At 49.8% G+C, this 15,206-nt stretch overlaps 1 protein-coding gene across 2 annotated transcripts; it reads right to left on the reverse strand.

Annotated features, from left to right (window-relative positions):
- Positions 1-232: 232 nt before the first annotated feature.
- Positions 233-14,964, reverse strand: LOC109778210 (protein DJ-1 homolog B). 2 transcript variants are annotated; one of them, XM_040403593.3, is made up of 8 exons: positions 14,652-14,926; positions 14,325-14,525; positions 7,087-7,236; positions 1,781-1,963; positions 1,512-1,586; positions 1,207-1,410; positions 981-1,121; positions 233-896 (listed from the first exon to the last, which is right to left on the reverse strand). In XM_040403593.3, exons 1-8 carry the CDS (start codon positions 14,676-14,678, stop codon positions 693-695), a joined length of 1,185 nt encoding a protein of 394 aa, XP_040259527.1. In that variant the 5' UTR covers positions 14,679-14,926; the 3' UTR covers positions 233-692. The 2 variants fall into 2 exon arrangements, with proteins under 2 accessions (XP_040259527.1, XP_045090631.1); XM_045234696.2 differs by lacking the exon at positions 7,087-7,236 and having other exon boundaries at positions 14,652-14,964.
- Between the last annotated feature and the right edge of the window lie 242 nt (positions 14,965-15,206).

The following is a 15,206-nucleotide window of genomic DNA, read 5'->3' on the forward strand; positions in this document are numbered from 1 at the left end:
CCAACCCGGTGCACCATCGCCGTACGAAGCATATTGAGCTTGATATTCACTTCGTGCGCGAGCAGGTTGCCCTTGGCCGTGTTCGGGTTCTTCATGTGCCGACGTCGCAACAGTTTGCTGATGTGATGACTAAGAGATTGCCTACTTCCGTCTTCGAGGAGTTTCGGTCCAGTCTTGTATAGTTGAGGTAGATGCCTTCCCTTATAATTATATATATGTGCACCAGCACCCATCAATACAACGTCTATTTATATTGCAAACCAGTTCGTCTACAAATACAATAAAGTTGGATGACAGTTTAAGCGGAATGACAGGGGTGGAGGGGGTGGGGTGGGTGAGGGTGGTACGGACTGTCAGAAACCTCCCGAGTTAGCTTCCGGTTTGTGGGCCTTCAGACGTCCGGACCAATCGACGAATGTTCGGTGCACGATGTTGGATGATCCAACGTGATCTGAACATTTACAAGTAATTTGATGAACGGTGGGTGTGGCGTAGTTCTCCTCCATGTCCGGAGTCGCTCTCAGTGGAGACTACCGTACTGATGACATGTTAAATGTAAAGTGACAGTGAACAGTACGAATGAACGGGACTTAGATGACGATGACCACCACCGTTGTCGGCTGTTATTGTCGGATGATCAGGCGAGCCAGCGCAACAACAGCCTGTGAAGCTCCACCACACGGTCACGGGGGTCAGCTCAAGAAGAGCAGGCCTTCCGCCAGTCGCCGCGCCTCGTCGCGGCCCATCATTTTCTCGACGACGGCCGCCGCGTACTCCATGGCGGTGCCGGGGCTCCTACTCGTGATCACGTTCCCGTCAACCACCACCCTGTTCTCGCACTCGCCACCGTCCGCGAGCAGCCCGGCCATGGATGCGCACGTCGTCGCCTTCTTGCCCTGCAGCACCCGAAGCGATTTCGCATTTCAGCGTCGCCGCGCGGTGAGCGGGTTGGAGCAAGTACCGGGTAGCTCAGCACGTACCTTGAGCAGGCCATGGGGCTCGAGCACGTGGGCGGTGGCGGCGCCGATCGCGCCGTACGGCCTGTTCGCTTCCGCCTGCTTCTTCAGCAGAGCGACGAGCTGCTCACAGCCGCCCAGCGTCTTCGCGCCCGGCATGCCGCCCTGTTTGAATCAGAGAAACGGAGGCCGATCAATCAATCAGTGGCTACCAGCGTGCGTGCATCTTTAGTTCTTGCTTGCTACTTGCCGGCACGATAATCAGATCGAACGGCGCCCGATCGGCGGCCTCGTCCAGCATCACGTCGGCCACGATCCTCGTCCCGTATCGCGCGGTGACCACGACGCCGTCCTCGGCGGACGCGACGACGACGTCCGCGTTGGCTCTGCGCAGCGCGTCCACGAGTATTATCGCTTCCATCTCCTCAATGCCGTTGGCTACTGGAAGAAGAACCTGAAGCACCAAGAATGGGAGGCAATGGGTTTTAGAGAACCTCTTGATTCAGGAGCGGAACTTCAGAGTACCAGTACTGCGCGCTTCGCAATGCACCTGACCTTGGGTGTGCCGCTGCAGTGCCACTCGACCGAGTTGAGTTCTTTCATGCTATAGCCACCTTCGTATCTCACTAGCTAAACAACAAAAAGACATAGCAACTTTCAAAAAAATAAATGAAAAACATACTCCCTCTTATCCTTATTCTTGTACTAAATCAGCGACAATTAATATGGATTTAAAGAAGCAGCAGAATATGGTAGTGCAGTTGATGAGGAAAATGCTGCCACCTCGCAATTAGATGGGCAATCGAGTTGATAAGAAAACTCACCATTGGTTTAGCGATCTGCTCGACCTTCTCCTTCCCATAGAGCTGTTCCACCAAAGCCATCGCAAATTCCATCGACGTCGCCGGCCCAGTGCCCGTGACGGCGTTGCCGTCCACCACCACGTTCGCGTCCACGGCGGTCACCTTGGGAGGGAACTTCTCCACAAACCATGGATGACCCGTAGCCTAAGGACACAAGCATTTGTTGGAAAAAAAAGGTGGGAACATAATCTATCTATGCAAAAGAAAAAAAATGGCATTCCTAAAGTACAGTGGCTTGCCTCTCTCTCTTTTTTTTACAGAAGGCAGATAATCTTTTAAGCTTTGCTACACTTACGGAGATTCCCTAATTAAAAAGAAAGAAGAAGAAATACACCATGTTTATCCACACTAGACAATACTCACGTGGTGGGAATTGGTTGCAATATAATTCAATAAGATTTGGTCGTATGGATTATGAATATTTGGATTAATAATACGATAGTTGAAACCTTTGCACTAAAGAAATTGTATGAGATCGATAACTAAAATTACATATAATTTAATAGTACTACACTAATGTATAGTTGTAGAGGCTCTTCCCATGCATGTTGAGGTCGCATGCTTAAGAGCCCCGCAACACATACGGCGTTTGTCATATGACTTTTGTCCAACAATGCACATAAAGACACCAGTTGGTTGAATTTTGTGTGCATCACACCGATGGATTACGGACCGTACAACTATGAGACCAGAGTATCGTATGTGCATTATTTTTGCATGCTTAAATGTTGAGATAAGTAATTTAGTGAAATCAGATATTTAGTTATATAGGATAAGTGAGTATCCACACCCCTAATTGTTTTGTGTGCGCGGGATTACACCCCTTCTTCTTCGGAATCAAGCTTTATTGGGTCAAGAATCGATTCCATGTTTTTAATTTAAATCGTAAGTAAAACAAACATGGTCAAACATTATGTAATTTGATTAATTGCCAAGCAAACACATCGTAAAGTACAACAAAAAAGTGTATTCTATAAAGCTACATATTAGTATGAGACTATGATTTTACATGGTGTGTCACATACCTTTCACTTTTCTATTCTTACACACAAATGTCATTGCCAACTTTCTAACACAGATAGCTCTCATTTCCCCTTCTTTTTCTCTCTCATCATGTACTTGATTGTTGCCTAGAGTTCCTCGGCCTGTCACCACTGCTCCTCTAGCTGCGGCGCCTACTGGAGTGGGGATGGGGAGGTGGATTAGTCGTTGTTATAGATAGTACGCTTAGGTCTAGGTTAGGTTTTACCCTATTGGCATATGGCTTCATGCTAAATTGGAGCTGCTCTTTGATGCATGCGAACGACATCGATAGGCGGTCTGGTCCTTCTTCTAGTCAACGCCTATTGTAGATGGGGGAGGCGGGAGCTGGATCTTGCAATAGCTCCTTAAATAAGCTTGGTAAACCATCAGATCGATCAAACATGATTCCATCTCTCCTCTTTCTTCACCATCACATGGATTGAAGGGGAGAGGGCATGGATCCATGCTAAGGCTGCTCAGATCTGGTGCTTTGTGTAGATTACAAGTTTTCTTGGTGATTCATCGTCCTCATTTGGTCACGACTTATAGATCTCGCCATCGGAACCAAAGATCATCCTAATAGAAACATCTGGTTTCAGTGGGAGGACTCTTCTTTGTGCCCCATTGTCGACAGGATTTCATCAAAGACGATGGGATGCTTGTCTCCAGTGAGATTGTTGTTGATATAAGCACTGGATTGCATTATTCGTTGTATCTTTGGGGTCTTGTTTGCAAAGAGGAAAGGCTTAATTGTAATTGTAACTTTTATGTTTATGGTTTTTTATGCGGTGCTGTAACAATTCCACAATCAATATGCCAAGGTCCCTCCTAGTTTTTTAAGGAAAAAAACTATTTAGCACGCATACTACATATTCTTTTTACTAAAATCTAATGATGGAGCGGCAAATCAAACCGAGTACATGTACGAGTGGAAGGTGAGTCTGATTCATATACTAAGTTATGCCACCCTTGTGAATCAACCTCTGGTTGAATGGTTAGAGAGACAGTGGTATCCTCAGCCCACCAGGGTTTAAGTCTTGGTGCTCGCATTATTTCTGGATTTATTTTGGGATTTCCGGCGATGCGCTTTACAGTGAGAGGAGACGTTTCCGTCGACGACGAGACGCCTATGGTGACTTTGTAAATCTTAAGATGATATGTCGGCTCAGTATTTCAAAGGTGCTCATGAGGTAGGATGTGTGTGTGCGTTCATAGGAATGAGTGTATGCGTGTATGTTGTACTATGTTAAAAGAAAAGTTATGCCACACTTTTTTTTCATACACTGCTAAGGTTAGGGTAGCAAATTTAGTGTCACACTTTGTCACACTTGAGATAATCAAACTATCACGAGTCAATGACACACATGACTTAGATTGAAAGAAAATAAAATCGTGCCACAAGTATGGCGGGGGCCAACCAGAAGACTAACCCACTCAAACTTATCTAAGTTATGATGAGGCAAAGTATTGAAGTTTTAGCACCCTAAAAAACTAAATATGCATAACAACACTCAACAATATACCAAATGACAATGTATAAATAAATGTAATCATATAAGAGCATCTGCAGCTAGGCGACTCAAAACCGTCTTATAACGTCCGGGCGGACCGCCCGATCACTATTCGGCCATGAAATTTTGACATAGGCGTATGCCTTAAACAGGCCTCAAACACCCGGGCTGACCGACAACCCGCATATCTACCTCAAATATGGGACGGATATGGGGGCGCCTGGGCGCGTCCGTCTCTTCGGCCTGGTCCGCAACAACCCCAGTCCAGCCCCCACAAATATATGACGACCCACGAGCAAACCCTAGTCAAACTCAGTCTGTACTCACTCGACCTCTCCACTTCTCCCTCAAATCCACTTCGTCTTCCCCCGCCTGCCATGTCGGACAGTGAATCTGACCTACCGGAGTGGCTCAAGGCCGCCGGGGATTCCAATGGCTCGTCGGCACCCGGCGAGGAGGAGTTAGCGCTCCGCATTGGCCTCCGCCGGTAGCTGTTGGAGCGGGGCGGCATGCAGCTCCACTTCCGGGCCGCGTTGGCGACTGGCCGGGTGGCAGCAGTAGCTCCGCGGCGCCCCGCGCTCGTCCGACGCGGTCCCTGCCAAGCCCTACCAGGCGGCACCCAGCACCGCTCGCACCTGCCCCTCTGGGGCGCCGCCGTGTGCTGTTGCCGGCTGAACCACGGCTGGAGTCCATGGGCCGCTCGTATCAGCTCGCATAGAAGCGGGCGGCGAAGGCGGTTAACAGCCCTGGATCCAAGGGGGGATCGAGCAGATCCGCACCACAACCACTTCGCCCGGCCAGCGACAACGACGACGATCTCTGCACCGCCATCCACCGCTCGTACACGTCCGCGGAGACAGACGCCCGCCGTCGTTGCTACAAAGATGTGAAGGCGCTCCGTTGGCGCTGGAGGAGTCGGAGCGGTTGGTGAGGCAGCGGACGACAGCGGCGGAGAGAGTCGCACGGCTCCGGAAGGAGCAGTACCGCGAAGCCCGTCGCATGGCAGGCATCATCATCCTGTCCTCCTCTTTCGCCGCTTCACACGGCGATGGCGATGAGGACGCGCCCGGAGCAGCTGATGCTTACACCGAGTCCAGTCGTCGAGACCCCAAGGGGAAGCGTCCGACATGGAGGAAGTGGTGAAATCCCCTCCCCCTCCCGATTTTAGTTGATTTTTAGTACTGTATAAGTGATGAACTCAGGCAACATCTTTTGTATCAGAGTATCGGACTATGTTATCTATGCCGGATTGCTATGTTCTGTGTCCAAGTACGTAGAAACACCGTTTGCATGGTTTTGTATGGATTTGGGGTAAGACATATGAGGGATATAGTTGTGGAACATAAGAAATGAGGACCGCCCGGTCACCTTCAGCGGACGCGTCCGGACGCATCCTCGAGCGTATAGGGGCTAATTAGACGGTTGTGGCTGTAGATGCTCTAAATACCCGGATCACTCCACCTTACCAGTAAAGAGTCAAGAAAAATGCATATGCCCCAAGCGTTAGAGCATGTACAACCAGACCCCTCAAACCTGTCTCAAACGCCTTGGTAGGCCACCCGGTCATGATCTTTTGACCCAGGTGGGCTTCTCAAACGACCCTCAAATGCTCGGGCTGACCAACACCCCCGATATCCAGCCCAGATATGGGGGCGCCCGGGCACGCCCGCCACGTCGGCCCGACAGCCCGACCCCACTCCAAATTACACCAAATCCACCAAACCCTTCCTCCTCCTCCCGCCGCCCTCCAACCATTCCCGCGCTCCGACCCTCGCTGGCCTCCATCCTTGCTTCCAATCCTCACCTCCGGTCCCGATCCACCGCCGGAGATGCCGTCCATCCCAACCCACACCGTCGCGACGGAGATGCAGTCCACCTCGTCTGTGGGAGGGGCGGTGTCATCGTCGGCGACTTGCAAGGCGGAGAACGTCGCCCGCAAGTTGCGGCGATGCCGGCAGCGAGAGAGGGAGGTGGCGGCGGCGTCGCAGGGAGGTTCGGACATGGTGGAGCACCTGTCTCCTCCACCGCGCCCGGATCCCCGCACGCCTTCCCTCCGAGCGCCTACGCGGATTACGCTGTCTGCCCCCTTTGGGACACAGTATGATCCGACTGCCGGCTGGGCCATTCCGGAGAGCTTTCCGCCCACGCAAATGCCGGCGGTCGACGTGTGTGACTCACCGCAGCTCGTTCGGGCGCGGATGAGCACGGGCTCCGGCAGTGCCCGGGCTGCCCTCAACATGTTCGACGAAATGTCCGAGCAAGAGTCGGTGCGTTTTCTTTGCTCCTGTTCGATCAGATTTTAGCATAGAGCACTAGTTCATTTCGCATATGATGAATGCTTGCCCGGATGAAGTCGGAGCAGGACGAGCAAGACGCAGTCGGAGCAGGCAGCCCGGATGCAAGCGGAGTAGGACGAGCAAGACGCGTTCCGCTCGAAGCAGGTGCCGAGCCAGTGATCCGAGGCCATCCGTAACGCTCGGACATTGATTTCATTTTGGCATGACCGGTTTGTTGAACTATGATTTGCTTTGCTTTGTTTCGAACTTTGGCATTCGGACAGTTTGTATCGTCGACGTGCATGAGTTGCATGGATTTGAGGATCAGATTTTACGATATGTGGATATGCGACGCAACATTTAAGGGGTGTCCAATCAATGCCCATGAACGCGTCCGGACGCGTCTGCGGACATTTGAAGAGCCGGATTTGCAATGTCCGGCTGTACATGTTGTTACCTTGTGTCCGTCGAGTAGACCCCAGGACGCCAACGCCAGCGGCGGTGCAGCGCATATGGCGGCGAAGAGTCCTCCCTTCTCCACGTGCTTCCTCACTATGCCCTCCAACGTCGCACGACCACCAAGATTTGCAGCGCCAGGAACGCCACCCTGCATCATTCGCAGACAATTGATACCCATGCACGGCAATACGAGCCCGCATGGGACTCGTCCGAAGGTAGACCAAAAAGGTCAGTATCGGTATGCCAAGGTCCCTCTTAATTGTTTGCATATTAGTTGTCTTAAGTCAATCTTTACAAGCTTGACTAAACTTAGAGGAAAACAATATAAACATTTGCAATGTAAAAATATTTTGATGATGAATCTGATGATATTGATTTGGCGATGTATATGTTAATAATTTTTCTATAAACTAGAATAAAGTTTACAAAGTTTGGTTTAAGACAAAGTTAAAAGTAATGCTAAACCTACAGAGTACTACAGTAATTGTGAGTGACTATGTAACATCCCAAATTTTTAATTTAGAATGTTATACATTAGATCATCATTGCATAGCATATTTTATTGCATTTTTTAGCAAATCCTTGAAAAATCCTAAGCAACTCAAGGACCCTCGGAGAGAGTTGCGGATTTTCTTGACTTTCCTATTTGATTTTTATCAAATAAGGGAAACAAGGATTTTGGTTTAATTATTTTCTCTCCGAAAGATATTTCATATTAAAATAAATGAGAGGAGAAAATATGAATTCTCCAAAAATAATTGAAATATTGGAGGAAAAATATTAAAATCAAATATTTGATTTTATTCGGATTTTATTTGCAATTTTGTTTGCATTAAAAAAATTGCACGTTTTCAAAACTGCATTTTTTGGGCCAAGAAAAATGTTCATCTCATTCTAATTATTTTAATTAGACGGGGAAAATTTGTTTTAGCATTTTTAGTTTTTTATTTATTTTTCTGTGATTTTTTTAGATTCGGCGAATTATTTATTAAAAAAACGCCGAGCGCCGACTGGGCCGAAACCCAGCTGCGCGGCCCAGCCAGCCCGCGCCTCGTCTCCCTCCTGGAGACCGAGACGGAGACGCCGCCGCCGCCCGTGTCCCTCCCGGACTCGTCGCCGCCGCCGCCTTGCCCCTCCTCCACGGCACCCCCCACCTTTTATACCCCGAGCCCCCCCCCGTCCTTCTCCTCACCCCGCCGCCCCCACCCGCACCCGCACCCGTCCCCGCCGCCAGGAGCCGCCCGCCCCGCCGCCCGAAGGAGGAGCCGCCGGAGCCGCCGTACGCCGCCCCGTTTGTCGCCCCCGCCGACGCCCGAATCCCGCCGCCCCTCGCCGCCCTCGCCCGACCCGCCGGAGCTGCCGACAAGGTAGCCGAGCCGCCGCCGCCGCCGTGCCGGTTTTCTTAAAAAAAACCGTTCGTTTTTTCTTTCTAAACCCTAGTTCGGTTTATTTGTTTTTTTTTCGGTTTAATGATCTAGTGAACGTTCACCGACCCGTTCGTTTTAACGAACGTGTTCGTCGGATTGACGCTGTTAACGAACGTCCGTTCGTTTAACTGTTCATCAGTTTTCTTTTTCGACGAATTTTCCGCGATTATTTCAGATCGCGATTTTTGATCAGATTTTTGTTTTAGTTTAACTTTTCGCCCGTTTATCGGAATCAGGCGATTCAAGCGCCTAGAGTTTCGTCTCGAAATTCTCTTTCCGTTTAACCTACTCAAACAAGTTTTTGCTACTGTAAAATTTGATTTAGATCCAGATTAGTAAACGAAGCTTGTTTCTTTCGCCGTTTGATTTTCGTTGCTTCGTTTGATTGATTTTTTTTCCAAACCGGAGTTCTTAAGTTGAATTTTCTGGTTAGTTCTCTTATTTGAGTTTTACCTGTGCATTAGATGAGTACTTATTGTTTGCTTGTTTGTTTACGATAGAGTACCCGGAGTGCGCCGCTTGCTACTTCGAATCGCTAGGTTTCGCGGATCATCAGCAAGGCAAGTAACACTTTGATCATACCCTTTACTACTGTAACACCCCGAGAATCATGCTACAGTAACTCTCTGTGATTAAGCTAATCATGTTGCTAAACAGGGCTTGATCACATTGGAATCACATTTCTTTTCAAACTCCTAATCCAAACTTTAATTAAATTTAAAGTGAAAAATAAAAGTTTTCAAAAATTTAAACAAAAATGTTCGGGCCATGTCAATTATTGCGTCGGTAATTATGGTGAAGTAATCACATTTTTATAAAATGCCTAGATGCTTTTAAATGAATTAAAACAGAAAAGTAAATAAATAAATAAAAAGAAATTACAAAAAGAAAAGAGAACAGAACAAAAAAACAAAAAGAGGAGCCCCCCACCCCACTGGACCTGGCCCAACTGGGCCAACCCCCAGGCCCAGCCGGCCGGCCCACCCCTCTCCCCTTATCCACTCCTCAGTACCCCCCCACCGACACTCCACCCCCACCCGACGAAATATCCTCCCCTCCTCTGCCTCCTCCGATCTGGATCGGGAGGAGGCCACCGTCGCCGTCGCGCTCGACCCCGCGCCGCCTCGCCCTCGCCGGAGCACGCCCCCCGCCGGCCTGCTTCCCCTTCTCCGCCTCGCCGGTCGTCCCCGTCACTCCTCCCCGCGCTCGCTGCCCAGACCGCGTCCTCCCCCCCGTGAGCGCTCCCCTCTCCTCTCCCCCTGCCCCGGCTCGGCCGCTCCGCGCGCGCCCACTAGTGGTCGCCGCGCGCTCCTCCGTTGCGCCCCGCCGCGGCCAGCGCCCCCCCCCGCCGTGGCCTCGACCAGCCGCGTCCAGCTCGGGCGCCACCGCGCCCGTCGTTCCCGCGCGCGACCGAAGCCCCTCGCGCGCCCGCGCCCTCGCCCCGCCACAGCTGCCCCGCTCCCTCCCCTTGCGCTCGCCCACGCCGACGCGAGCCCGGGTCGCCCGTCGTCCCGCACCGGCCAGGCCTACCCCGCGACCTGCCGTGCCGCGCTGGCCGCGCCTCCCCGGCAGCCCCTGCTCGCTCCGCTCGCCGGCCCTTGCTGCCGCTGGACCAGCAGCGGCCGCGGCCACAGCCGCCGGCGCCTACCGCGCCCCCCCCCCCGCGCCTGCCGAAGGCCGCCACGGCCCCGTCCTGCCGCGCCGGGCTACGGCCACCGCCGGCGCCCCCTGATGCCCCGTTCGGATGCACGGGCGCCCACGCCACACCCCGCGCCCGTTAACCCTGATGGCCCCATGGGCCTATGACAAGTGGGCCTAGCCCCTGAACGAAAAAAGGAAAATGAAATAAAAAAATATATAATAATAATAAATAATAATAATAATAATAATAATAATAAACTAGTTAATAAAAATTAATAAATAAATAAATAAAAAATAAAAATAAAAATAATTTTAATTAATTAATTAATTAATTAATTAATTAATTAATTAACTAAATTAATTAAGTTAATTAATCCTGTTTAAATTAATCTAATTAGATAATTAATTTAATTTAATAATAATTATTTAGCTAAACCCTAATTAACCTAAACAGAGAATGACAGGTGGGTCCCACTGGACCCACATGTCAGTTTGACTTAGTCAACCCCTGTTGACTGCTGATGTCAGCATGACATCATGCTGACGTCATAATTCATTTTAATAAAATTCAAATAATTCCAGAAATTCAAATAATCTTTGAAAATTCATATCTTTTAAACCGTAACTCGGATGAAAATGTTTTCTACATGAAAGTTGCTCAGAACGACGAGACGAATCCGAATACGTAGTCCGTTCGTCCACCACACCTCCCTAACCTATCGAACTAGCAACTTTCCCCCTCTGGTCCGTCTGTCCGAAAACGCGAAACATCGGGAATACTTCCCGGATGTCCCCCCCCCCTTCGCCGGTACCACCTACTGTCGCGTTAGGGCACACCTAGCACCGCTCATTGTCATGTCACGCATCGTCATGCTTATGTTTGCATTGTATTTACTGTTTCTTCCCCCCCTTCTCTCCGGTAGACTACGAGACCGATACTGCTGCTGCCCAGTTCGACTACGGAGTCGACGACCCCTCCTACTTGCCAGAGCAACCAGGCAAGCCCCCCTTGATCACCAGATATCGCCTATTCTTCTCTATACTGCTTGCATTAGAGTAGTGTAGCATGTTACTGCTTTCCGATATCCTATCCTGATGCATAGCCCATCCTTGCTACTACTGTTGTTACCTTTACCTGCAATCCTACATGCTTAGTATAGGATGCTAGTTTTCCATCAGTGGCCCTACATTCTTGTCCATCTGCTGTGCTATACTATCGGGCCGTGATCACCTGGGCGGTGATCACGGGTATATACTTATATACTATATACATGACACATGTGATGACTAAAGTCGGGTCGGCTCGTAGGAGTACCCGCAAGTGGATCTTTGGGGCGGAGCGACAGGGCAGGTTGAGACCGCCTAGGTGAGAGGTGGGCCTGGCCCTGGTCGGCGTTCGCGGATACTTAACACGCTTAACGAGATCTTGGTATTTGATCTGAGTCTGGCCATTTGGTCTATACGCACTAGCCATCTACGCGGGAGTAGTTATGGGTATCCCGGCGTCGTGGTATCAGCCGAAGCCTTCGTGACGTCAGCGACTGAGTGGCGCGCGCCGGATTGGACTGGAACGCCACTAGGCTAGGTCTGCTTCCGGCCGCGTACGCAACGTGCAGGTGTGCATAGGGCGATGGGCCCAGACCCCTGCGCGCATAGGGTTAGACCGGCGTGCTGACCTCTCTGTTGTGCTTAGGTGGGGCTACGACGCGTTGATCTTACGAGGTCGGGCATGACCCAGGAAAGTGTGTCCGGCCAAATGGGATCGAGCGTGTTGGGTTATGTGGTGCACCCCTGCAGGGAAGTTTATCTATTCGAATAGCCGTGTCCCTCGGTAAAAGGACGACCCGGAGTTGTACCTTGACCTTATGACAACTAGAACTGGATACTGAATAAAATACACCCTTCCAAGTGCCAGATACAACCCGGTGATCGCTCTCTAACAGGGCGACGAGGAGGGGATCGCCGGGTAGGATTATGCTATGCGATGCTACTTGGAGGACTTCAATCTACTCTCTTCTACATGCTGCAAGATGGAGATGACCAGAAGCGTAGTCTTCGACAGGACTAGCTATCCCCCTTTTTTATTCTGGCATTCTGCAGTTCAGTCCACTGTTATGCCCCTTTACACATATACCCATGCATATGTAGTGTAGCTCCTTGCTTGCGAGTACTTTGGATGAGTACTCACGGTTGCCTCTCTCCCTCTTTTCCCCCTTTCCTTTCTATCTGGTTGTCGCAACCAGATGTTGGAGTCCAGGAGCCAGACGCCACTGTCGACGACGACACCTACGACACTGGAGGTGCCTACTACTACGCGCAGGCCGCTGACGACGACCAGGAGTAGTTAGGAGGATCCCAGGCAGGAGGCCTGCGCCTCGTTCGATCTGTATCCCAGTTTGTGCTAGCCTTCTTAAGGCAAACTTGTTTAACTTATGTCTGTACTCAGATATTGTTGCTTCCGCTGACTCGTCTGTGATCGAGCACTTGTATTCGAGCCCTCGAGGCCCCTGGCTTGTATTATGATGCTTGTATGACTTATTTATGTTGTAGAGTTGTGTTGTGATATCTTCCCGTGAGTCCCTGACCTTGATCGTACACATTTGCGTGCATGATTAGTGTACGGTCAAATCGGGGGCGTCACAACTACCCAGTTTTGTTGCATTAGATCAACCCTCAAACATTGCATGGTTAGGATCTAATTAAATTGTGGGTATTGGGAAGTAGTTGAGGTAGTACCTATCACCTGTTTTATTATCAAACCCTTGGGAGTTACTTCTACGTTGCTTATATTGCTATGCTATGCTTGTAGACGTGGATTGGGTTTGAGAGATATCCATGACAGATGTGAGATTGTTAATATACGGTTAAACTTAAGGTGGCAACTAAAACTCACATCTGGGTGGATTGAGGTACCTGGGTATTCCAGGATTGCCTGTTTTCTTTTGGACCGCCACCCAGGTTCAAAGGGATCATGAGATTATTCATGCTAGAAACTTCCGTGTGCAGCCACAAGCTATTATGGGCTCTAGCATAGTTGATTAAGTTGTGTGAACTCTTACAGTGGTAGACTAGCAGATATAGGGGATGTAGGTGTATCGGTCTACCCATTCGTAAGGTGCAAACACTTCTGAAAGACTGTGTCTCGGTCATCCGTTTCTCAAACATCATGTAGTGCGAGAATCAAGCGGAGGCGATCGAGTCTTGTGGGGAAAAGTGCGCAAACCTCTGCAGAGTGTACAATCTAATCATGGTTAGCCGTGTCCCCGGTTATGGACATCTTGAGTATCTAGTACTTGGATTATCATGTGAATCTCATCATGTTACTTTAATTAATTTTGTTGGGTTAATGATGATACTTAATTGGGATTGAGATGCTGTCAACCATCTCAATGTTTAACAACCACCATGATAGTTAAATAAAATTTATTCCTTTATAGTAGGGAAAAACTGGCTTTTCGCAAAACTGTAACCATATAGCTTTCTACCAGCCATATATGCATGTAGTATAGCATTATTATGTTCATTACTCTCTATGTGTTACATTGCCAGCATATTCCATGTGCTGACCTGTTTTCGGGCTGCAACGTTTCATGTTGCAGACTTTTCAGACGACGAGTAAGGTGCCTTAGGTCGTGGTCTTATACTCAGTGATGCCGTTGGAGTTGATGGACTCACTATTCTTCCAAGTCTTCCGCTGTTATCGTATTAGATGGCCTTAAGCCATATTTATCATACTTATTCTCTTTTGAGATATTCGTTGTAATAAGTGGGTGATTGCTACTCTGTTATAAATCCTCCATTTGTACTGTGCGTGTCAGCATTACTGATCCAGGGATGACACTGGTGCACAGCGGTACAGACTGTTTGAGATCTGGTCGCTACAGACTAGGATTGGATATTACTCCCTCCGTTCGGAATTACTTGTCCTAGAAATGAATGTATCTAGACTTATTTTAGTTATAGATACATTCATTTTATCTATTTTCAAAATAAGTATTTCCGGACGGATGGAGTAGAAAACAGACCGGCCCACCCAGTGAAATTGGGCAGGTTATTAGTTGAAATGTTTCGTAAAACTTTTGTAACCTGTCTGTAGGTGTAGGATTATTGCAAAGTTGATATGCAGATTAAATAGAAACGGAGGGAGTATAGGCATCTGCATGCGTACGGGGAGGACGATGAGGTCGTAGGAAGCGGCGGCGCAGTCAACCAGGAGCTCGTCGGCCAATATTTTGACGCCGTACATGATCTCGACGAGAAGGGCGTCACCTGCGGAAGCGACGGTGACGTTGGCGCCGGCGCGGCGGAGGATGTCGATGGGGATGGACGCCTCGATAGGCTCCGTGCCGGCAACGATCGGCAGCAGCACCTGCTTGTCGCGCAACGTAGTTAGAGGGTCAGTCAGGCTGCGCCGGGAAGCGGATCTCCTCCATGCCTTGCATTCTGTGCTACAGAGTCAGTGACCATATGGACTGGTGGGAGAGTATAGCAGTACCTTCTTAGGGGAAGGAGACGTCGCCATGGCGAGCTACCGTTGAGTTGAGATGGTGTCCTGGTAGTGGTAGGCTAGCTGCACTGCTTCTCGTGTGGGGGTGACCGGGTGAGGAGGAAGCTCCAAGATCTCTCTCCATAAATATCTCAGAACCGTGCATGATATAGGCTCGGCTGGCGGCAACAATCCGGTGGACGCGCGGCGAAATATGCAGATGCAATAATGCAATCGATAATAGTCGTGGTGGGATCTCGACAGAAATTTCAGTGCATGCACCCGGACAGAGAACAGGGACGTATACTATATGGTGTGTCCTACTGCCGTGTTGTTGAGAAGTCAAGCAATGGCCATGGGCTCGTAGCCTCACACTCCCGTTTGAGTGACACCACTTATCTTCTTTGGTCAAACTGCCCATGTGCCGGAGTGGAGCCCATGCTTGCCGGACTGCCGGACCAACAAATGCAAACGTAGCGTAGCCACGAGCGCGAGAGCGGCTTCGCCCGTCCACAGCATCTCCGTCCAAGTGTTGGAGTCAGTCGTGAGTGCGGAGATGTCTCT

Source organism: Aegilops tauschii, chromosome 3 (assembly GCF_002575655.3).
Source record: "Aegilops tauschii subsp. strangulata cultivar AL8/78 chromosome 3, Aet v6.0, whole genome shotgun sequence".
In the NCBI taxonomy this organism is placed as follows: domain Eukaryota; kingdom Viridiplantae; phylum Streptophyta; class Magnoliopsida; order Poales; family Poaceae; genus Aegilops; species Aegilops tauschii.

Excerpts from the sequence above, each read along its gene's own strand:
- LOC109778210 (XM_040403593.3), bottom strand. The coding sequence starts at position 14,678 with ATGGCGACGTCTCCTTCCCCTAAGAAG. Across the intron at positions 1,964-7,086 it reads GTCTACTCGACGGACACAAG|GCTACGGGTCATCCATGGTT; the intron begins GTAACAACATGT and ends TTGTGTCCTTAG. Across the intron at positions 897-980 it reads AGCCCCATGGCCTGCTCAAG|GGCAAGAAGGCGACGACGTG; the intron begins GTACGTGCTGAG and ends CGGGTGCTGCAG.